The following is a 24,709-nucleotide window of genomic DNA, read 5'->3' on the forward strand; positions in this document are numbered from 1 at the left end:
TTATTTTCTTTTTGGTTTGGGAAGCGTTGTAGACTTTGCATTTTCTTTTTCTTTTTTCAGCTAAATTGAAATAATTGCCTATTTGTAGTCAAAATTTCTTTTACTGAGGTGTTGGTCTTTCTTTCCTCAAGCAAATGAGTTAGGCTGCTTATATTTTGTACAAATGTAACTTTTGCTTGAAACCACCGATTGACAATTTTCATTCTTAAAAATTTTAACATGCAAAGGATGGGATATAGATGGAGGATGCTTGGGTCAAGACCATAAGGTGGAATACTCTCATGGAATTGAGTAATTATGATAACTCTTGCAGTTGCTATTGGCTTGCAAGAAGGAATGGGAGGACCTGCATTTTTTTTTTTTTAATAGCAGTGGTTTATCCTAATAGTTTAGTTTGATTTGCATTTTGCTTGCACCCCATTAAGTTGAAATGTTCCCTCAAATATCACTATCTTAGCTTTAAGATAAAGATAGACCTAGCATTATTAGTTACTATTACTATATAGTTTTTTTTCAATGGCCTATTGTAGTAATTGTGGAAATTGTTAACAAATGAATAAAAGCATTAAGAGTGTGCGACAATTTGATATACAAAATCTAATGTTTAGTAAGCATTTGGTTCCAAGAACACTAAAGCCAAGAGTGTGAAGTAGTTGCATGTTTTTTGGGGCTGTTTGCTTTTCTGGCTTAATGTCAATTGGGCAAGAGGTTTTTTTGGGATGCTACACTACTAAGTACGCATCTAAACAGTTGTTTGGTATAGTAGCAATATGAAGTTGAGACAACTAATAATGAAATTGAAAATTGGGAAATGGTTTGTTGCGCGCTCTAGGTGGAAGTTGAATCTAAATTGGCTCTTCAATGAAAAGTTCATGTAGAATAATTGTTTAAATTATTCTTTATTTTATTATTATTATTACTATTATTATTATTATTTGTTGAAAAAATTGATGCAAACTTTGACTGGTGTAAAATGTCATTTTGGTCAATTTTGTAAAAAGTTAATTGGCCATTGAAACAAAAGTGTGTAAATATTAACCGTAAATTAAGAAAAACTCCAATCCTCTAATACAACCTTAACTAACAAATAAATGCTATAAATTTGTAAAGTTATTATAAAAATGTGATAAAAGTTATGCTTTTATTTAACAAAATTAATGCATTTCTAACCCTCTAAGAACAACTTTTCACAGTTAGATTTTACACATACTCTTTTGTGATCCTAACACATTATGCCCTTAAAGAAGAAAAAAAAGTTTAAGATATTATTAAGAAAAAAAAAATGTTTAAGATGTTATAAAACTATAGATTTACTATTCAAAATGATGTTATACTCCTTTTCTTTATAGTTTCAATAAAATGTTAATCTATTTTGTCCGTTACACGATAATTGCTTTTTATCATTAGACTTAAACTCTTATTTTAAAAGAATAAAAGAAAGATTAAATTTAATAGAACAAAAAGACAGATTAAATTTATTTTCAATAGTTTTCCCGTGCATCGCACGGGTTAGCAACTAGTAAGTAATATATAACGGTGTATCGTATACGTTAAAGTGATTTCAAAAGTACGTAAATTGCTTGGATTAGAAGGAAAATTATGTATAAGCAGATGACTTATAAGATAATATTTTCCAAGTGTTAATAATCTTCTTCCGGTAACTGTAAGCTTGTTTAATATATATATCAATATCAATAAGTTCACTTTGAGAAGCAGTTGTTTCAACATTTTAAGTTTTCATGTTTGTCCGGACCTGTAACCAACCTATAACCAAATCATCATAGCTTAAATTAAATGACTAGTGCAACTAAAATTGAAGTGTTGTTTGTTGGTTCTGCTTCATTCCCTGTTCCTGTGGGGACGGTGGACCTACTGCTTTCTCTATGTTCATGAAAATTAATGCCCTTCAACTTTGTACAATTGTGTCTGTTTCTTTAGCCTAGAAGCATGGTCCCATCACCCACGCACGTTTTTGTAGGGAAACACTTTTCTGGAAGAGAAGGCACATATTACTTATTAGCCATGGCCCATGGCTTCTTTTCCAGCAGAGGTGCATCATTCATAAATAGGCATTTGTCCAATACTGCATTGGTATAAAAAATAATAATGATATTGCTCAATATAAATATAACAAATTAACAATATTAAATGCTACGCTTCTATTTTTATATAATAAATATATAAGTTGTGTATGATCATACAATCAAACCTTGAACATAATTGGAATAATTAAGCTATATTTTGGTTTAATGTTTGAACATGCTACCATGCGACCACTTTTCCTAGAATAAGATTAAACAAAGAAAAAATAATAATTGTGTTCGAAAAAGTTTCAATCAATCTGTTGACACTAGATTGCCATTCTTTAAGGGAATAAATTTGCACCCTTACCATCAATCAGAAGTTTTGGTGTAATGGATAAGTGATTGGTCCTAGCAATTGGTAGAGCTAGCCAGCCAGGTCACGAGTTTGACTCCCTTGTTGTGCATGTGCAGGTGTTGGGGGTAGGATTGTTGGGCAGAGACCTAATGGATCAAGTCCAACATCTTGCAAATGCAGAGGCTAGGTTGGGCCAAGTTTTAGTCGATTCGTTGATGCTGAGCTACCACCTCTTAAGGGAATAAAATTGCACCCTTACCATTAGTTATAGCTTTTGGTGTAGTGGGTAAGCGCTTGATCTTATCAACTGGATCCTTGGGTTTATGCCAACAATCAAGGTTAACAACTTTCTATCCTTATACCTTACATTTGATTTTTTTAATGCTTGGTTTATATTGAGACCATCACAACTCAAATAAAGATATTACGAAAATGTTGTAAGATTTTTTTTTTTTTTTTTGAATTGACTTTTTCCTATACTAAATTCTACTTGATGGTTTTCTAAAATATAAAAAGTAAGAAGTTCCACTTGATGGGTCCTATAAATAAGATGGTTATCCCTAAGTATATATTTATTATCCTCTACTGATCTTTACGAATTATTTTTATTTTTTAAGAACTGTAACATGTCTTAATTTAAGTATTGAATTTCTTATATTTTCTACAAAAAAAAAATAAATAAATAAGGAAAGAAACGAAAACAATTCACTGAGGAAGCTACAAGGACTTCGGTGGAACTGAATTATAGTGTCCATCTTGGCATAAATCCTATTCCTATTTATTTTTGTAAAAAAATGAAGCTAGAAGGACTAGGATTTAAAATGTAATTTCACTTTTAGTTTTTATTTAAGTATATATTGAATCACATTATTGGGACATGCGCCTATTACCATATTGCAACCGATCATTAACTATTTTATAAGAAAAGTTAAATAAATACAAGAAATATTATAATTTGTGGAATATAAATTGAAATATATAAAAATGTATTGGAAGTTTGGAACACAAAAGATAGTACAAAATATTTGTATTCGTTAAGTGCCAATAATTTAAAATGTTCCAACACGTTACCACTTGACCATTTAGGGTGTGTTTGGATAGAACTTATTTTGCTGAAACTGAAAACTGAAAACACTGTAGCAAAATAATTTTTAAATGTGTGAATAGTGCTGTGGGACCCATTTTTAATGAAAAAATTGATAAAAAATGAAATTTGTGGGTCCGTGAACAGTGCACATGTGCACTGTTCACTGCAGAAAGTCAACATTTGCGGTTACTGTTCATTGAACAGTAACCGCAATACTCCAAAAACGCGTGAAAACCAAAAAAAAAAAAAAAGAACAAAAACGCAGAGTAGAAAACGTGGACGTGAATAAGGGAGACAAACGGTACTGTAGTAGTACTGTTTATGGGACCCACAGCTACTTTATTCATTAAAAAATATATTAAAAATGGGTCCCACGGTACTATTTACATATTTAAAAATTATTTTGCTACAGTGTTTTCAATTTTCAGTTTTCAGTTTCAGCAAAATAAGTTCTATTCAAACAGACCCTTAGTAACTTGGAAAAGATTTTGTGAGTTCCAAGCAGCTTAATTGGTATTTCTAATAATTGCATAGATCTACTACTAGTTTACTTAAAAATTATTGACAACTAAATTAAACTAGAGTTGATCATTTAAGACTGACTTTAAGAGAAAAGTTCTCAAACAACCATAACAAAATGTTATAGTATTTTTATAGCAAGTGAAATGACAATCTACCACAGATCAACTTAAAATAAAATAAAATTATATTGATATACACTGCAACTCAAATCAATAATATTTTAAAATTATAATGAGATTTGATTGTATTACTAGATTTCTTCTTGAACTACCGTTCTTGAAGACTTGTTTCACTCGTTGGTTTTTTTTTTTTAATTTGTTTTTATGAACACTCATAGGTTACCTAGGTGAGTGGGGAGGAACCAAAAAAATAAAATTAAATAATGGCATAGAACTTTCAATCAATTAAAGCCAACGTGCAACTCGTTGGGTTGGAAATTGGAAACAGCCAGGCACGATAAATTTCCTCTACATAAATGACCTTCAATTATTTTAAGGCCCACTCTATGGACGTTATTATTACCAGTACCACAGACAACAGTAAGGACCTGTCACGCGTTTTACTTTTTTAAAAATAAAGTAGTGGCTGGCAAGTGCTTTCAATTAATATCAGCCCACGTTATGTGGACCAACTCTGCCCTTGTAATTTGTAGGGTTTTAAATTTTATTGTGAATCAAATTTTTACCTTAGTGTTAAAAAAAAAATAAAGGGTAAATTTCTTTTACAAATCTTGAGGATTAGGCTGATGTCAATCAAGTTCAAGTTTTTTCAATATTTAATAATTTAGTTCTTAAAGTTAATTTATTTCCTTAAAATTGTAAGGTCAGTTAGTTATTTTTTTAAAATATTTTAGAAACTAAGTTAACTTTAAAAACTAAATTGATTATACAAAATGCTGTGACATGTAAACCTTAATAATAAAGCAATTTGATATAAAATATTAGAAAACAAATTAATAAGATCAATAACAAAAGTAGAAATTTGCTAATCTTAAAACTTAAAAAATCCCATTTAGATCTTAAAAAATTTAAAACAAATAAATCAAATGAGAGATCAATGAATAATTATTGCTAGGCTGTGTATATTGAAAGTGATATAACTTGTAGGATTGATAATGAAGATATTATGCAATAATTTTAAAATATGAAATATCGTATAAAGTAATTATAAAACTTTATATATTATGGTTGTTGTTGTTGTTGTTTTTTTTTTTTTTTTTGGGTGTGGTATCGATATATTCAACTTCTCTTTTATTTTAAATTATGTATAACTTATATTTTTTTTATTGACCCTCTTAAAAAAAATCTTAAAACCGCAATTACTTTATGCATGAAAAGGTACCCATTCAACTAGAAAGCCCTTAGTATTTTATGGCTCTAAACATTACCTACTATTCCTTGGAACGGTTAAAAATCAGTAGATGATTTTGAGAATTATTAAAGAGGACTAGCCAATAGAACATTTTAGCTATTCACTTATTCCTTAATCTTAATGATCCACATGATTCATACATGAATAAAAGTAATTAAATATAAGACAATAGACATCCTTGGGTTTATGCCAATAATCAAGACTAACAACTTTCTATCTTTGTCCTTTACATTTTTTTTTTCTTTTCTAATTCCTGATTGATTATTTCCACTTGTATTAGTCTTTACAGACACAATAAAATATTGTTTTCATAACAAATTGAGTTATTAGACTAACTACCACATGTCAACATAAAATAATAATAAAAATGTTCCAACATGTATGTATTGGAACATTACCGTTGTGTATTGGGGCACGCGCGTATTTACTATCACATGGACAAAGTCAAAGATGCTGCAACTTGGTCTTTTAAGTAATTTAAAATGTTCCAACATGTACGTACCACTTAGCCACTTCCTTATAAAAAGCTGAATATGAGAAATGAAGAAGCACAAACTCAACCGCACTATTGCTAATTTCCTACTTTCTGTTCATTTCTTGCTGTGTTATCAATCCAAACTTAACTTTCAGTCTCCAACTATGTCTGTTGATGCACTACTTACTGATCTCTTTAAGCAGTTGGCTTCAATCGCTGTTCAGCTGGCTAAACAAGAGATCAAGTTGCTTGTTGGCGTTGATGAAGAAGTCCAAAAGCTTCAAGACAAGCTCGGATTCATCAAGGCAATGCTGGATGATGCCGATAAAAGACATGCAGTGAAGCTGGATACTGAGAAGCTTTGGTTAGAGCAGCTCCAAGACAAATACTACGAGATGGATGACGTTTTGGACACCTGGAGCACTGCAAGGATCAAAGCAGAGATAGCGAAAGCAGATATAGCGAAAGAAGAAGGAAAACCAGCTGATATTACCACTCCAGCTGTTGTGAAGAAGAAGGTATGCTTCGTCTTCCCATCTCCATCATGTTGTTTTAGCCTTCCACTGCGTCATGATCTTGGTCACAAGATTAAAAAACTGAATGAAAAATTAGATAAGATTTTGAATAACAGAGAGAAGTATGGGATTGACTTTAACAGGCAACCTGAAGTAGTTGTGCGACCAATAACTACGTCCTTTGTGGATGAGTCCGATATAATTGGTCGTGATACATATAGGGATGACCTACTGAGCGTCCTCTTGGGCAAGGGTAGTCCAAAGGAAAGAAAACCCCATGTCATATCTTTGGTGGGCATGGGAGGTCTTGGAAAAACCACTCTTGCCCAAATAGCCTACAATCATAGTGAGGTGAAGGAACATTTTGTTAAAAGAATGTGGGTTTGTGTTTCTGATCCTTTCGATCAGTGCAAGGTTGCCAAAGCAATCATTGAATCTCTTGAGGGTCAATCTCCCAACGATACTGAATTACAAAGTTTGTTAGATAGACTTTGTAGTTTGATTGGGGGAAAGAGGTTCTTTCTTGTCCTAGATGATGTGTGGACTGAAGACTCCACAAAATGGGAGCCCTTTAGAAATGCACTTAAATGTGGTGCCGAAGGTAGTAGAATTCTAGTGACTACACGTAAAACTAGGGTTGCAAACATGATGGAGAGTTCTCCCATAATCAATTTGGGGGTATTGTCCTCCGATGTCTGTTGGTTGATTATCAAGAAAATAGCATTTTCTGATGATTATGGAGAGCAATATAGGGATTTAGAAGAGTTGGGCAAACAACTAGCAGATAAGTGTAAAGGTTTGCCACTTGCTGCAAAGACTCTAGGGGGTCACATGCGTGGCAAAATAAGTAAAGAAGAGTGGGAGAAGGTTTTGCACAATGGTTTATGGGAACTAGAAGATATTGAAAAAGGTCTTTTGGGACCATTTTTGTTGAGTTATTATGAATTGTCTTCATCAGAGAAACAATGTTTCTTATTTTGTGCTATCTATCCGAAAGATTATCAATTCAATAAATTTGAGTTAATCATCAATTGGATGGCACAAGGATATATCAACTCAAAAGGAAATATGGAGATGGAAGTCAGAGCAAAGCACTACTTTGAAAATTTAGCCATGCGCTCTTTTTTTCAAGACTTTGAGAAATATGAGAATGATAGTAAATTTGTATGGTGCAAAATGCACGATATTGTGCATGACTTTGCGGAATCAATGGCAAAAGATGTGTGCTTCACAATCAATTATAGTGGTGACAAGATTAAGAAAGACTTTAAGAGGGCTCGTCATTTGTCATTAATAGTTAAAGAAACATTTCCTGAGTCTGTCTATGAAGTGAAAAATCTACGCTTTCTCGAATTAGATTTTATGTCTTTTCAGATTGTCCAACCCAAGTTATTTGATAATTTGACATGTCTACGTACATTACATTTGGAAGGTGAGTCCATTTTGGAACTTCCAAATGAGGTGGAAAAATTGATGCATTTAAGATTACTCAAGTTATCTTGTTTTAAGATAAAAGAATTGTCTGAAAGTATATGTAATTTATGTAATTTACAAAGTTTGGATGTTAGTGGCTGTAGGAGACTTGAGAAATTACCCCAGGGGATAGGTAAACTAATTAATTTAAGACACCTCCTCCTCCTCGTCTTTGATCTACGTTTTGATACACGTATTAATTATAAAATAAAATCGTTTCCGAAGGGATTTGGGAGATTAACTTGTCTTAAAACATTAGGATACTTTCCTATAGGTAAGGGAGAAGAAATATGTAAACTCGAAGAATTAGAACATTTGAACCAAATTCAAGGGAAACTTGATATATATGGGTTGAATAATGTGGTAGATTTTGGTGCGATCGAGAATACATTGGAGAAGAAGAACCACCTCCGTGATTTGTTTCTATCATTTGTGACATTAGAGGAATTGAGAGGGGAGAAAGAGGAGGAAGAGGAAGAGACAGAGGAAGAAAGAAGAAGAAGAAAAATGGAGAAAGATGTAGCCATTCTAAATGCCTTAGAGCCACCTCCCCGCTTGGAATCTTTACAAATTTATGTTTATAAGGGCACCACAATTTATCCTAATTGGATGATGTCCAAATTGACCTATTTGAAAAGGCTTGATATCTGGATTTGCCGAAACCTAGAGCAGTTGCCTCCTTTGGGGAAGCTGCCGTTGCTCGAAGAAATGGTAATAAGGAGCGCTCCAATGATTCGAAAGGTGGGGGATGAATTTTTGGGAATAGACATAGAAGAAGAAGAATTATCAGAATCATCCAAAGACATCATCATATTCCCAAACCTTAAATCTCTCGAATTTAGATATTTGAAAGAGTGGGAAGAATGGAGTGGGATGGGAGGAACAATAGAAGAAGAAGAAGAAGAAAAAGATAATAGTGCTAATGCTTTTGTTACTAATAATACTCCAAAAATTCAAATAATGCCACGTCTTCATTCCTTGCGAATTTGGAACTGCGGCAAGCTAAAGTCTCTGCCAGACTACCTGCGTAATACTCCATTACTGCAGGAATTGAAAATCAGTCGATGTCCAATTCTGGAGCAGCGTTGCGAAAGAGGGATAGGAGATTACTGGCCCAACATTTCTCACATCCCAAAACATCATTGATTCAGAGGTAACTCTTATTTTCTTTCAAATATATAAATACATATATGGATTTGTGCAAATAGACGCAATTAGCTTAACTATTATATTTATCCCATCAAAAACAATTAATTAATAATACCAACCACGTCCCTTGATAAATTTTCCCAATATCACAAACACACTACCGCCACCAAATCATTCTATTTGTTTGGGTTGTGATCCTTGTTGCTCTAATCTCTCAGTGGTATGGGTTCTACTATATTTCATTTTTTTTGTTTAATATTATTATATGGGTCATTGTGGGTTTTGTTCATCTTGGGTTATTTAAACTAATCTGACATAGCTGGTATGCTTTTCTTTTGGACATGCATGTAGATGCATGATGATAGTGACCAGATGCATGTAGATGCAGAAGAAGCTGGAGAATCATCATATAGCTTCTGTGAGATTTGTCTGGAAAGGAAAGATAGTGACCAGATGTTCAAAGCTGAGAGTTGTGTTCGCTCATTTTGCTCTGATTGCATTGGCAAACATGTTGCCACAAAGATCCAAGAAAGCATAACCGTTGTTACTTGCCCTGGATTGGACTGCAAGGCTGTCATAGAACTCGATGCTTGCAGGGAAGTGCTTCCGAAAGACATGTTGGACAGGTGGGACAAGGCTCTATGCTTCCGAAACACTGATGAGGTGGTTGAGGTGGACAAGATTGAGGGCAGTAATCATGAGAAAGACAATGGGGCTGGGTTTGAGGCGGATGAACAAGTGGAAGTAAACATTGATGAAGGGGATTTTTAAATCTGGACAGTGCAGGGCAGTTGACATGCACAGAAGAAGACAGATACATTATGATGAGACTGGGTAGTAAGAGGGTGGTGTTGAAGAAGACAATGAATAAGGAGGTCAGATTCCCTTTTAAATTTCTCAAACATTACCTTTAAATCTATGTTTATATTGCTACTTTATGCCTCTTATTTCTAGTTACCTTTAATATTTCTATCTTCGATTAATTGCTTGAATTCCATTGTGTTTTTAGATCAGTGATTTTAATAGATAAAACTATATCAACTTTTTATTGATTGATTTCAATAAATTTTTGTGTGTGCATGTGTGGGATCATTAATTTTTAGCTACAAGTAGAGTTTTTTCGAATGATGATGGCGAGAGCAAGGAGAGATATAAAGCCTTTGTTTATGAAACTCTCTCCAAGTTTTTTCCTAATATAAGATGTTCTTCTTCTTGATTTCAATTCCATGTTTTTATTGGCTTGCTTGTTATTTGAGCTATATATTATTTGTTATTTTTTCTTTGATTTATTATTAATTCATGTGATTAATCTTAACCATCTTGATAAAAATATGTTTTTGCATTTGCCATTTTGGTGAAATAAAAAAAATTAAACCCTAAATACATTCCTACTATTCCATGTCAATGTCAATATTGTCTCCCTTATTCAGGTGATTCAGTTTGAACTCTTTCACTTTTCTCCTTGCTATTCTTTACTTTTATCTCAAACAAACTTAAGCGTCTTTAAATGATCATCATTGTTCAATCTAGGATGCTGGCTGGGGCACATCCATCAAGTAATTATGCTGCCCAGGTCAATTCTGTTCTCATTGACTTTATTCTTTTTGAAGTGTTTCCCTGCATTAATTCTTCTTGATCAAATCTGCCAATTTTAAAGAGAATCAACCTTTCTTGAATTAGCTTCACCAAATACTTGTAAGTTAGAAAATCTTATGAAAGATTCATAGCAATGTACGTTTCCCTTGTTAGCTGAGATGTGGAGTGTTGCTTGATTGTGGAGTCACCATTTTATCTTGAAGGAGCTAGTGGACTGTTTGAATTTATTGTGAAAAGACAAAGAAAATGGGCACATGGTTATAGTAATTGTTGAAGTTACAAAACTTCTTCTTGAAATAATGCATTCAAAAGACTAGCAGGACATGAGTATATGGATATCTTAGGGGATTTAGGTAGGGATGCCAGGATGTAAGTCTTGCTTTGGTGTTAACTGTGTTGTTTGCCATGCCTGGAAATTTGAACATCTCAGTTTTGAAACATAGCATGGAAAGAACTTGGAGAGGATTTTTTGTGTAGCGACTAATTCTAACTTTAAGGAATGCCTATTATTTCCTTCATTTTGCTTTCTGACATGGTGCTAGAGACGTTAATGTAATTTCAACTGCTTGAGTTGCCCCTTTTCAGTTTAGTAAATGGTAAAATTTAATTCAGACATATGGAATATGATTCCCGGCTGTTTGATGTGGATTGTTTGGACGGAAAGAAATCGGCTCTCTTTTGAGGACACTGAGAAATCTTTGGTTCAATTACAAGCTCTGTGCCAGAAGACTTTATTTGATTGGTCTAGGTGTTGGGGCTTCTCGGAATGCTCCACTATCTTAGAGTTTATTTCTTCCCTTAGTATTGCGTCTTAAGTTTTTCCTTTTAGTTGTTTGCTGTTTATTTTGTTTATTGCTTTTCCTTGTGTTCACCATCATGAACACCTTGTATTGGCTTTTGTCTATTTTTTAGTTTGTTTTAATAATATTATTATTACCTATCAAAAAAAAAAAAAAAAAAACGTAGCACTAGAACATGACAGTTCCTTCATTTAGGAATTGTCAGCCTTTATACAAGATGCAAACTTAAGAACCATTGATTTGGTTATAGGTAAATCATGTGGCAGTTTACATTTTTTTTTCCAGTGAAACCTTTAAGGTCCCTAACACTTTTTATAGTTGTGTAGCAGGTTGAGTTATTTTTTGCTTTCTTGATTTGATAAATAACAATTTGGTGCATTGTGAAGAAAATGATCAGAGCAGGGGTTACGCAATGATATAAAAGTTGTTTTTGGGTGTTAAGATTTAAAAATTAAAGAAAAAAAAACATTAAATGTAAAACCTCTACACCCATTATCCTGAGCTAAAAATAATATAAAAGCAAGGTATTGAGAGTGTTTGTAGAAAAATAGTATTTGATTAAATGTAATATGGTTTATTTAGCAAGTTGGTCTGGTGGAGTGCCTATCAGGAAAGATGTTCAACATGAAGTAAAGGGGGAACCACCTGTAACCTGAGAAGGATTTTGAAGATGAAAACTTGGTCAAACGCGGTGAGGTTTATCCATCAAGTTGGCCTTCTGGTGTGCCTACTAAGGAAATTGTGGGTTGCAACAGCATAAAGAAAAAGATACAAGAATTGTTGTTTGTGTAGATTCTTTTTTTTTTCTTTTTTCCCCATATAAAAGTTCATTCAAGGGAAATGGTTTCAGAAAGACATTGTACGTGAGGTCAAAGAAAAACATGATTATTGTACTGTAATTGAATATGGTTTAGGATCAGTTAATATTGTATGGGTCTTTATGGAGTTTCTTTATTTTGGCTATTTAGAATAATGTAACATAAATCTTATACTTTTCTTTTAGGCATGCATTTGGATTGATGATGATCAAGATAATGAATCCGGGCAAGAAATCAATGACAAAGATTATGTGGTTAAGGTATACAAGATTGAGGACATTAGTGATGAAGAAGATGGGACAAAGCATAAGGACTTGTCAAAAAAGAAGATTGGACTAAGTATAAGGCGGATGAAGAAGTGTAATAGACAATGAAGGCGGATGAAGAAGTGTAATAGACAATGATAAGAGTTTTTTGCGGAGCTTAACAGAAAAGGGTGATTGACGTACACAAAGGAAGACAGAGACTTTAAAGACGAATGATGAGGTGAAATTCCTTGATTACTTGCATGATCATCATTTCCAATCTGTGTTTATTGCTACTTTGTCCCTATTATTTTTGGTTACTTTTAATATTTATATCCTAGATCAATTTTTTAAATCTAATTGTGTTTAGATTAATGATTATAGTTGTTAAAACTATATTAACATTTTATTGATTGGTTTTATTGAATTTTTGCGTGTTCGTGTGTCAGGGATCATGAAGTTTAGTTACAAGTAGAGTTTTTATAAATGATGATAGCAAGGGATATGAAGCCTCTGATATTGAAGTTTGGGTTGACTTTAACTCTCCCTTTTTTAAGATTTATTTGACTCTCCCCTTAGAACCAGAAGGATCAATCCCTCCCTGCTGCCTTCCTTGCCACTCTTTGGGTTCTTTCCTTGAGATAGATATGATCATTATAAAGTAGAGATGAAAATGATTTCAAGTCATAGTACGTGTTTTTTTTTAATGCCCTGTTTGATGCAGGAAATTAGGAGGTGTGGCTTACAGTTGCAGCCTTAGGAATACTGAAGACAATTGACAATGACATTCCAGTACTCCTTGAGGCATACACAACTCTAAAATCTGATGGTCATGTATATCTCCTGATAGAAAACCATGATTACACTACTGTCCAGAGGCTCAAGAAATAATTCATGCATCCCATGTTCAATTGTAATGTATTAAGAATGATACCTGTGTTGTCAAGTTAATGGGCTGCTACAGTGGTAAGCTTCATTCATCTAAAGAGCTATTTTAACATAACAAAGAGTTAACACTTGAGAAATTATTGGATTGATCTGAACATGTACTTCCTGTTGCAAAGAAAGCTATTTTAAGATTTATTTTTATTTTTTTCATATAAAAGTTCATTCAAGGGAAATGGTTTCGGAAAAACATTGTGCATGAGGTCAAAGAAAAACATGATTACTGTAGTGTAATTGAATATGGTTTAGGATCAGTTAATATTGTGTGGGTCTATGTGGAGTTTCTTTATTTTGGCCATTTAGAATAATGTGACATAAATCTTATGCTTTTCTTTTAGGCATGAATGTGGATTAATGATGATCAAGATAGTGAACAAGAAATCAATGACAAAGATTAGGTGGTTGAGGTATACAAGATTGAGGATAGCAGTGCTTAAGAAGATGAGAATAAGCATAAGGACTTATCAATTGGACTAAGTATATGGCGGATGAAGAAGTGGAAGTAGACAATGATGAAAGCGTGATTTGCAAAGCTGAACAGGGCGATTGACATACACAGAAGAAGACAGATACATATTATGGGACAAGGTAGTAAGAGGAGGGTGTTGAGGCAAACAGAGACTTTAAAAAGACGAAATGATGAGGTGAAATTCCTTGATTATTTTTCATGATCATCATTTTCAATCAGTATTTATTACTACTTTATGTCTATTATTTCTGGTTACGGTTAATATTTCTATCTTGGATCAATTTTTTGAATCCAATTGTGTTTCGATTAATGATTATAGTTGTTAATATTTAAACCTATATTAGCGTTTTATTGATTGGTTTTTTTGAATTTTTGTGTGTTTTTGTGTCAGGGATCATGAATTTTAGATACAAGTAGAGGTTTTTTGAATGATGATAGTGAGAGAGAAGAGGGATCTAAAGCCTCTGTTAACTCTCCATTTTGCAGCATCTCTTTGACTATTGCCTCAGAACCAGAAGGATCCCTCCCTCTCTTGCCACTCTTAGGGCTTGTGCTCTATCCTTGAGATGGAAATGATCATTATAAAATAGAAATGGAAAAGATTGCCAGTCATTGTATGCAGTTTTTAATAAAGCCTGTTTCATGCAAGAAATCAGGAGGTATGGGCTTACCGTTGTAGTGGTAGGATATCGAACACAATTGATGATGACATTCCAGTACTCCTCAAGGCGTACACAACTCTAAAATTTGATGGCCACATTTTTTATTTTTTGATGGGCTGCAACACTGGTAAGTTTCATTAATTTGAATAGCTATTTTAATTGAACAAAGAGTTGGTTTTCTATGTTGTGGTCATGTGGAGTTAAAATTTGAATTTTTGGAGATCCCTAATTTTGATCAGAATGGGTTATGTGTTATTTAGAATTTTCTACCCAATGACAATTTGAAGATTTGAAATTTGTTTAAAAAAGATAATTCTTTTCTGTAGGAAATTTGGAGGACTACCATTAAAGTTGTTGTGGGTTGATTTCCTAAAATCATTGACAATGCCACATCAATTGGAACTCCGGTACTCTCTATGCTTTAATTGATTTGTTAACTACTGGTCAAATCTACCTCATCTGAATATAATCTCAATCTGGTATTAGAAACAGCATAAGACTAGAAGATACAAACCATTTATGAGGAAGGAAGATCAAGATCAATCTCAAAGAAAACAACCCATTTGGCTGGTCATGGATTCAACTGTGGAAAGAAATAAGCATGAGCCTGAATCTTCCAGTCCAAAAGGAAAGTTATGAGAGATTGACTCTCAAAATATGGTACATGATATATTTTTCCCGTAACTCCTGTTTTGTTTGTTCAATTGACAAAAGCATTCTTATTTATTCTTATACTATGCATGAAAGTCTTTGGTAGCTTTGTTTTGTGACATGAATTGGTACTATCTATGCTGGGTTACTTTTATGCTCCTCATTGTGCTTAGGAAGTAATAAATTGCTGCATTTCTGTTTATTTTGATGTTTGTTAGTTTAGATAAACTTGGAATAAGATTAGGGAAAGGCATCCAGTTGTTAATTAGAGGGCTTTGGTTTGTTTTTCTGCTGCTATTTGTAAGCATGCCTTCATTTGTTGGCTAACTCTTATGGATAGACTTCCCACTCCTAACAGGGTTAGTAAATGGGGATAGGTCTGACCTAGTATGTGTGTTCTACAGGAGAAAGCAAGAGTCTAGAGATCACATATTCCTATGACTGTTCCTCTGATAAAAGGCTATAGCAATAGGTGTTAAGGTTTTGTTTAGTCTGCAAGCAACTGAATGATTGGAGTTCAGTGTTTTGCTGAGGTATTCATTCCTTGAAAGTAAATGTTTCAGAACTATTGTTTGCAAGTTAGCTTGGGCTGCCTTCATTAATCATATATGGGGTCAAGGCAATGCTAATGTTCACAAGGGAGTCATTTATGGCAAAGAGAAGGAATGCCTCTTCTCTTTTACTGTTCCTTTCCTAGATGGCTTCAAACATTCTTTTTTTTTTTTTTTTTTTTACTTGTCAAAAAAAAAAATGACGTTAGACGTCGTTAGTGTAGTTTACGGGGTAGAGTCATTTTCGCTACAGGGGTATATTAGTGTCTGTTTTAGAGTAGAAACTAGAAAGATGTGACGATTGTTTTTGTGTTTTGCAGTAGTTTGCTGTTTGTGTTATGTCAGGGTTGAACTATTTTGTGATATATTTGCTTCTTTTTTTTTTTTTTTTTTTTTTTTAAATTTATCTCAGTCGTAAAAATTAAAAAAAAAATATATATATATATATATATATATTCTAACTATTTTTTTTGATTGCTCAAATGATATGTCTCATCGATCACTTCTTTAATGGTTAGAATTTCAAATTCCTTTTTACATGTTATGACTCCTTGAAATAGAGACTAAAATCTTAAAATTGATTTCTTTTTGAGAACATTTTTGTTTTTGTCTATTGCAATATTATGCCATCTTTAAACTTCTTACTTCTAATTGATGCTTGTTTACTTGAATAATCCATGTATGGAAGACGTTGGGCTTCTGATCCCCTACTCCTTTGCGAATCTGCCTCCAAAAAATGCGTGTGCAAAACTCCACTCAAACTTCATGCAAGGTTGATAGAAGATGCCCATAGAAACTGACAATGGCAAACCGAATGGCGAGACAGCTATACCAGATGCTTGGATGTGGCAAATCAAAGATCAGCTCATCAAAGCTTATTTATTTCTCCCTGCCAAAAGAAACAATACCTACATATAAAGGAAGTTTGGCAAGAACTTGGGGATATAAGCAAAGATCCTAAATAGCCAATGAAGTAAGTCTTTCTTTTTTGCATATTAATATTGCCATTGACTAAATCTTCTCTTATGGTTTTCATTAATGACTCAGATCACAGATGAGGATCAATAAGTTAGTTGCACAAAGTTATAAGCATGGAAAATGGTGTTCTGCACTATGGTGTTGAGCTTTATAGCGACAATGACTTCAAAAATTGGGTTTTAGTTTCATCATTTGATGCCTTAATGTCTCCATTTCCTCCTCATCATTAGGCATTCATTGAAGGTTTGCCTTTTCCTGACTTGAACATCTATCAGATCTTTCTTTGGAAATTCATTGCCCATAGGGTTTGTTGAGATTGTACTTGTGCAGAGTCAACCACTTATTTGCAAAGTACCTGAAACTGAACCACATAAAACTTTGGGTTTTGGCACTTATGTGCTGAGATTGTTTCCTGTTATCCTTTTCTTATTATCTAAAGTAGAACAATATAAGTAGTGGCAACCCAGGCTAGTTCATACAACTACTCCCCACTACAGCAGTATTTCTTTACAACAACTCCAGCAATTATTAATCAAACTGTTGCCAAATCCTTCTAGAGTAGGAGCAGTCACATGGAAAGAACAAATGCTCCTTGCTTTCCGTACAATTATTGTAGAAATCCTCACCTAATTAATGTGTCAACCTTTGCTCATAAGTACCTTTTTCTATTTTCTATCCTTTGTCTGGAATCATTGATCTTGTTTTTAAAAACTAATGCAGTTTAAATCTATTGGAGAGGTACAGTTTTATATTGGTGAAAATTTTTGAGCAAGGATGCACCTCAGATAGCCATGTCTTACATTCTGGTGCAAGATATATTTGGTAAGCTCCATTGGCTGCAAAGCTTGATACATTAGAATAACAAAGCTCCCTTCCTCTCTGCCCTATATCATTTACCTTGTTAATAAATTTCTATACTAAATTCATAGATTGCAACTATGCTGAGCGATGAGGTACTGTTCAACATTGTGAATGTAGCATGTCATGGACGTGAAGAAGAAATAAGGTCAACCAGTGACGCATGAATTGGCAACTAGGCAGTTGGCATTATGCATATCTGTAAGTACCACTTTCCATATCTTTTTTGTTTGAATGTGAAGGACTGGTTTCAGGTTTATCACTATAGGGGCAGGTGGTGGTTTCTAAAGTAACAGAAAAATTTGTTTGTACAAGTGTATGATTTTGTTAAATTTCATTTTTCTGATAATTAATGACCTATGATAATATTGCAGGTGGGAGAAGTGCTAATGTGTTAATAATGTTCAATCATCTAGTGGTATATGAATGCTTTTGTTCATCATCCCTTGGTGATTCTCTAAACAATTTGGGAGGTTATCAGCTATATGATGACATGGGGCAATCAATCAGCCATTATTTTTACTGGTACTTGAGCTGTTGGCACCTTATTAATTAGTAATATAAATGCTGGGTTGCTTTTGTGCTCCTCATCGTGCTTAGGAAGTATTGAATTGATTCTTTTCTGTTGATTTTGAAGTTTGTTAATGTAGATCAACTTGGAATAAGATTAGGGAAAAGCATTCAGTTGTTGATTGGAGGGATTGGTTTTGTTTTTAGCTGCTATTTGCAAGCAATACCTTCATTTCTTGGCTAACTGTCATGATAAACTTCCCACTCTTGACATGGCTGGTAAATGAGGATACAATTTTGATCTCATTTGTGTGTTCTGTAGGAGATATCTAGAGTCCAGGCAAGTAGTTGAATGACTAGAATTCTGTCTTATGCTGAAATATTCATTCCTTGAAAGTCATAACTATAGTTTGCAAGTTAGCTTGGGCTGCCTTCATTTATCATATGTGGCTTCAAGGCAATGCTAGAGTTTGCAAGGTGTGCAATATAGTAATTTTTGGCTGATGGGGTATATTAGTTTCTGTTTTAGTGTATAAGTGTTATTGTTTGTGAGTTCTGCAGTGTTTTGCTGTTTGTGTTGTGTTCTTGTTTAGAGGAGCCACGTTGGTTGTCTCTATGTTCTGCAGAAATTTGTTGTTTTTGTTGTGTCAAGGTTGAACTGTTTTGTGATATCTTTGCTTGATTTGTCAGATCATTGTGGCTTCATTATTTCTCCCAGCCAGAAGAAACAATCCCCACATTACAAGGAATTTTGGAAAGAACTTGGGATATGAACAAAGATTCTAAACTGCCAATGAAGTTGGTCTTTCCTTTTTGCATATTAATATTGCCATTGACTAAATCTTCTCTAATTGTCCTTCAAGAATCGATCTGATGCTTTATTTCGTTTTATATTTGCTACATAATTGTTTAAACTTCTTCTATATTTCATGGCATTTGTATGTTAATTGTGGTTGTCATTCTCAACTCAAATCACAGATGAGGATCATTAAGCTAGTCGCACAAATTTATAAGCATGGGAAATGGTGTTGTGCACTATGGTGGTGAGTTTTATAGTGATGATGACTTGAAAAGTTGGGCTTTAGTTTCATCATTTGAAGCCTTAATGTCTCCGTTTCCTCCTCATCATTAGGCAAACATTGAAGGTTCTCCTTTTTCTGATTTGAACATCTATTTGTGGTGACTATGTGCACAAAATATATGTTCTTAGCTATCCAATCTTTCTTTTGCACTTCATTGCCCATAGTGTTTGCTGAAATTGTCCTCAGGCAACCACTCATTTTCAAGTACCTGAAATTGAACCATATGAAACTTTGGGGTGTTGGTACACATATCTCATCAAATACAGGTAGCTATTGTTCTTTTCTCATAGGCTTTTCATATTATCTATAGTAGAACAATATAAATATGGCTGCCCAGGCTAGCTCATACAAAATGGCTTTGAAGATCTTCCCTCTCAATAACTACACTCCCCACTACAACAATATTCTTTACAACAACTCCAGCACTTATTAATCAAACACAAAAAACACAGAGTTTCATTTTTGTATCCTCGTCTAATTAATATGTCAAGCTTTGCTCATAAGTATGTTTTTCTATTTTCTATCCTTTTTCTTGGATCATTGACCTTGTTTGTAAAAGTTAATGCAGTTAAAACCTATTGGAGAAGCACAGTTTTGTATTGGTGAAAATTGCTAAAGCAAGGATGCACCTCAGATAGCCATGTCTTACATTCTGGTGCAAGATATATTTGATAAGCTCCATCGGTTGCAAAGCTTCATATGTTGGAATAACAAAGCTCCCTTCCTCTCTGCCCTATGTCATTTACCTTGTCTATAAATTTTTATACCAAGTTCATAGATGCAACTATGTTGAGCGATGAGGCTCCATTCAGCATTGTGAATGTAGCTTGTCATGGATGTCAAGATGAAATGAGGTCAACGAATGATACACATGAATGGGAAACTAGGCAATTGGTGTTATGCATATCTGTAAGTACCATTTTCCATATCTTTTTTGTTTGAATGTGAATGACTGGTTTTCAGGTTTATCACTATAGGGGCAGGTGGTGGTTTCTTAAGTCACAGAAAAATTTGTTTGTACAAGCGCATGATTTTCGTAAATTTCATTTTTCTGATAATTATTGACCTAAGATAATATTGCAGGTGAGAGAAAGTGTGTTAATAATGTTCAATCAGCCAGTGTGGTATTTGAATGCTTTGGTTCATCATTCCTGGGTGATTCTCCAAACAATTTGGGAGGCACTTAGTTATCTGATGACACTGGGCATTCAATCAGTCATTATTCTTACCAGTACTTGAGCTGTTGGCACCTTATTAGAGTCCGGTCAGTGTAAGGCAAGCGGGGACTTGTGCGCTGTGACAAAAGGATCTTGGCAGTTTACACATCCCCTTCAGAGTTCTCGCATTCTTTCCTGGCTCATCATCGAGCTTGAAACTGGTCAGCTTGTCGATTGTGCAGCCACATCTTTTATACTCATGGCCTGAAGTAGTAAAGCAGCACATCAAAATATATAAAGGAAAATCTAATTAGGGACTGTACATTGTATTTTTACCTTTTTTATGCGATTCTCATACTATTTTCAAAGTATTTTTCATGGGTATCATTTTCATAACTAAGATACATTATATTTATGCAAAATATATCACAACACGAAGAGTGATATTGATCTACAGCTTCATTTAAGCACACCCTGAACATGTGTTGATAATCTCTTTCAGATTCCTACAGCCGTATAGTTGTTTCATTTCGTCACACCCTGAACATGAGTTAATTGTCTCTTTTAGATTTCTATAGCCAATTGCTTCCCTGCTTTAAAAACCTTGAGATCCAAAAGATTTTCTAGCTGATTACTGAACAGGGAACAATACACATTTTATCACAGGCTGAATTAATTCAAGAATCTTCTATTCAAAAGTAAGAACTGATATCAGAACAGAACCATTAGCAGAGAAAGTTAATTCCAAGTGAAACTAACAGTATACAAAAATTCATGTATCTTTAGGAGGAACTTTGTGAAATGAAGTCCAACAAGATGCATGGCTAAAATTAACACTGAACTGTCTATTTTCACATGGGAACAAGAGCTTCAAAGTAGAAGCTTCAAAGTAGAAGCTGAAATTATTGAAGAGAATTGAGTAGTGAGTAGTGACATTTGTAGTCAACCTGAGTCTAGAATATAGCCACGCAGGATTTGTTTGCTGGATTAAGTAAGAAGGCATCGTATTTGTACATAAACCGTATTTGTATCTGGAAAAAAAAAAAAAAAACCAATTTTTCTAGCCTCTAGATCGTTAAATTTACTTCAAAAACAGAAGCCCATGGTTGTCTTCCATGTTCCTGTGCAGTGTCGGTGTACACGCCTGAAGATGAATCAAACATTAATAAGTAGTCTTCAATTTCTTGAAGCAATGATCATTGAAAAGGATAGAATTACATTTTGTGACTTGTGAGACTGACCACAAGCTCCTTTATGGAGGCTTAAACCCACACCTCACAAGCACTTAGAGTTGTAGAGTGACCATCGCACCAAGTGGATAAATAATTAATTGGATATGTTAGCTCATAGGATTGATAATGATGATATAATACAATAATTTCAAAATAAGAAATCTCGTAGAAAACAATTGTAAAACTTTATATATTAGAGTTTTTTCTGTATTTTTTATTTTGTGATGTAGATATGTTCAAGTTATATTTTGTTTTAGATTTTATATAATATATGTTTTTTTTTTTTACCCCCTATAAAATAATCATAGAGCTGCTACTGTGACCAAAATCATAAAATACATATGTTGAGCATTCTAAAATTGATCGTTTCCTACATTAAATAGTTATACATGAATTTCTTATAATATATATATATATATATATATATATATATAAAATAAAATAATTATACATACCAAGAACTTTGTAATTTAATTGATTGACATTTCCTGATATTTCCAAAACATCAAGGTTCAAATTTCCTCTTCTCCATTGTAACAACCAAATTAACCCAAAAAAAAAAAATCACAAGTCTATGTTCAAATCCCCCACCCAAATATTTCATTATAAAAAAAGTCATTACGCAAGTTAATGAATAATTTAAAACTATAAATAATATATTTTCCCAGCATTGATTAAAATCCTTTTGATTCTATCCCAAGAATTTATTTTGACAATTACTTGTTATCAATTTAAAACAGACAAACATAGACCTAATTTTTTTTTTTGTGCTGGGCTCATTTTAGAATTACATCTTTTACTCAACTCTAACGCAAAAATTGTCACATGAACGAACAAGCTACGCAAATTTCATTTCTTGGAGAGAACCAAAAAAAAAAAAAAAAAAAAACATTTTAATCCAATTGTGTGGTTACCCTCTATGTTTGGCTGCACTCATGAAATGGTTCAAAGCATAAGTATAGTTTCTTATCTTTTTTAAGATAAAAGGAAAGACCTCATGCAAGGTGCATGAGATTTTATCATATAACGCTCTAACTTTGCATTTAGTCTTGATAATTAACTTCTTGCTACTATTCTTCAAAATGTTTCAAACTTCATTAAAAGCAGAAGCCTATTAAGGTGAAAAATAGAGCAAATTACAGCCCATGCTAACTCTATTAATAATATAATAACAATTCTTATAAAAAAAATTAATAACAATTGATTGTCCCAACGTTTAGATTAGAGTAAACATTAAGGGTATGTTTGGTAACTGTTTTTTCTCCTCATTTTTGTTTCTAAAAACAATTTTCTATTTTCGAAACTAAAAAACTTGTTTAGCAACTCAAAATAAATAAAAAACAAAAACTGTTCTCAAAACTCAATTCGTGAAGAAAATTGAAAACATGCAAAATGCTTTTTTCAGTTTCTAATTTTCAAAAGTCAATGAAAACACACATTTAATTTAATGAATCTGTCTCATTTAATGAACTAGCATTAGATTTCAAAATCCTAGAAACAACATATTTTAGTGTAGGGATAAAGGCCCAAATTATATATTGGGCCTTGGGCCTTGGCTAAGAACGTGGAATGATTTGAGGACGAATAAGTAGTAGTGGGTGAGATAAGCTCAGAGTTCCATGAGTAGATCACAAATGAGAAGGTAGGCTGAGGAGGAATATCTCCTCGGATAAGCCAAGCACATGTCAAATGTATATCATAATGTTCATGGTGACCTTCCAGGAAGTTTCAGTGATAAGGATGTTCATCATGAACGTACAAGAGGGATGGGAGTTCTGAAATATCTAAGGGAAAACTGCTATCACCGCATTAAATGCTCTGTAGCTAACTCTCTGGTCGCATTTATAAAGAAGTGATCTCTAAACAGTGTATTTTCAGCCTTATAGCTACTCCCAAAGACTTCAAGAAGGGGTGGATGGGATAAGGATCCATTAGAGCAATCTACTGTCCACATGTAGGGGAAGGATGAGAAGGGAAGATGATATAAATTAGAGGGAGAACCCTGAGAGAGAGGGATCGGAAAATTGTAAGAAAAAGCACTGTAGCAGCTTGAACCCTATCTGTTACCATTTTCAATCAATATATACTAGAATATATCTCCTCGGATTTGACCGAGGACAAATTTACTTAGATAAATCCAATCCATTTCTGTCTGATTGTCGTTTAAAACCCATTCTAATTGTTAAGTTATTCATTAGAGTCTAGTTCTTTAACCCACTCTCTACAAATTCATTATATTGGGCTTATTAGGCTTGAATCCAATCATACCTTGGGCCTAGGATCCAAAATGCACACTTACATTTAGTATTTTTTTATTTTTTTCTTCAAAAAACTATCTTTTTAATTTCAACTAACCAAACATGTGATTTCAAAAACACAAGAAAATTATTTTTTCTTTATATTCCCAAAAACAAGTTTTTGAAAATAGAAAACAAAAACTATTTCCAAACATAACCTAAGCAGTTAATTGTTCCCACGTTTTGCTCCTTACAAAATTACAATTTGCAGCATCAATGTAGTAAACGATTTAATCAATAAATTTTGAAGATTAAAAGATTTCAGAATTTTTAGTCTCTTTAGTCACTTTTCATATTCTTTTTGACAATTATACAACTTATTGGACTCTTCCACTACTAATTTATTTATTTATTTATTGATACAAGATAAAATTTCTACTCTAGCCTAATCTAAGTGTATATATGTGTAAAGCTCCCTCCTAGAGACTTAAACCCCGGCCTTTGCCCCTCACACCCCATAAGTACTTATACTTGTGGAGTGACCACCGCACCAAAGGTACGCGGTAATTTATTTATTTATTTATTTTTCTTAAATCAAAGAGTTTTCTCCCATTATTTGCATGCTATAAAAACCTATTATACCTGACAAAGAAAAGTGAACCTCCTTCTTATCCAAACTTAGAAGGTAGATCTACATTTCATTCTTTCTTGGGTAAACGCAAGGTGTTCAAAATTATGAGAATCTCTTCTAACTGAGTGGGCTTTTGCTCTCAAATTTTAGCTCTAAGGGTAAAACGTGGTTCGTTGATTTTTGAGCTGAAGAGAGAGTTTTATATAAAGTTTGGGGTGTTGCTAATGACTATGTTTTTGGTAGTAGAAGAGGCTTTTATCCCCCATGACACTAATTTGGTGTCTAGGCTTCGGTTGCCTTTGTTTATGGAAGAGTT

The 24,709-nt window shown here is 33.4% G+C and overlaps 1 protein-coding gene across 3 annotated transcripts in view; it reads left to right on the plus strand.

The window, feature by feature from the left end:
• LOC115991876 (putative disease resistance protein RGA3) overlaps positions 1-20,755 on the plus strand; it is a 67,458-nt gene extending 46,703 nt beyond the window's left edge. Inside the window, exons 2-19 of one of the 3 annotated variants that reach the window (XM_031115837.1) lie at positions 9,323-9,846; positions 12,371-12,671; positions 12,880-13,057; positions 13,155-13,396; positions 13,714-14,019; positions 14,236-14,633; positions 14,833-14,913; positions 14,993-15,166; positions 16,397-16,681; positions 16,756-16,929; positions 17,407-17,508; positions 17,616-17,745; positions 17,919-18,069; positions 18,745-18,852; positions 19,033-19,199; positions 19,323-19,402; positions 19,696-20,045; positions 20,220-20,755. In XM_031115837.1, coding sequence (XP_030971697.1) covers positions 9,323-9,742 — 420 coding nt within the window. In that variant the 3' untranslated portion in view covers positions 9,743-9,846; positions 12,371-12,671; positions 12,880-13,057; ... (13 more) ...; positions 19,696-20,045; positions 20,220-20,755. Of the gene's footprint in view, positions 1-5,839; positions 8,976-9,322; positions 9,847-12,370; positions 12,672-12,879; positions 13,058-13,154; positions 13,397-13,713; positions 14,020-14,235; positions 14,634-14,832; positions 14,914-14,992; positions 15,167-16,396; positions 16,682-16,755; positions 16,930-17,406; positions 17,509-17,615; positions 17,746-17,918; positions 18,070-18,744; positions 18,853-19,032; positions 19,200-19,322; positions 19,403-19,695; positions 20,046-20,219 lie in introns of those variants that run through there. The other 2 variants (XM_031115839.1, XM_031115853.1) reach the window with 2 other exon arrangements.
• The last annotated feature ends 3,954 nt before the right edge of the window (positions 20,756-24,709 follow it).

This window comes from Quercus lobata, chromosome 5, assembly GCF_001633185.2.
Source record: "Quercus lobata isolate SW786 chromosome 5, ValleyOak3.0 Primary Assembly, whole genome shotgun sequence".
Taxonomy (NCBI): Eukaryota; Viridiplantae; Streptophyta; class Magnoliopsida; order Fagales; family Fagaceae; genus Quercus; species Quercus lobata.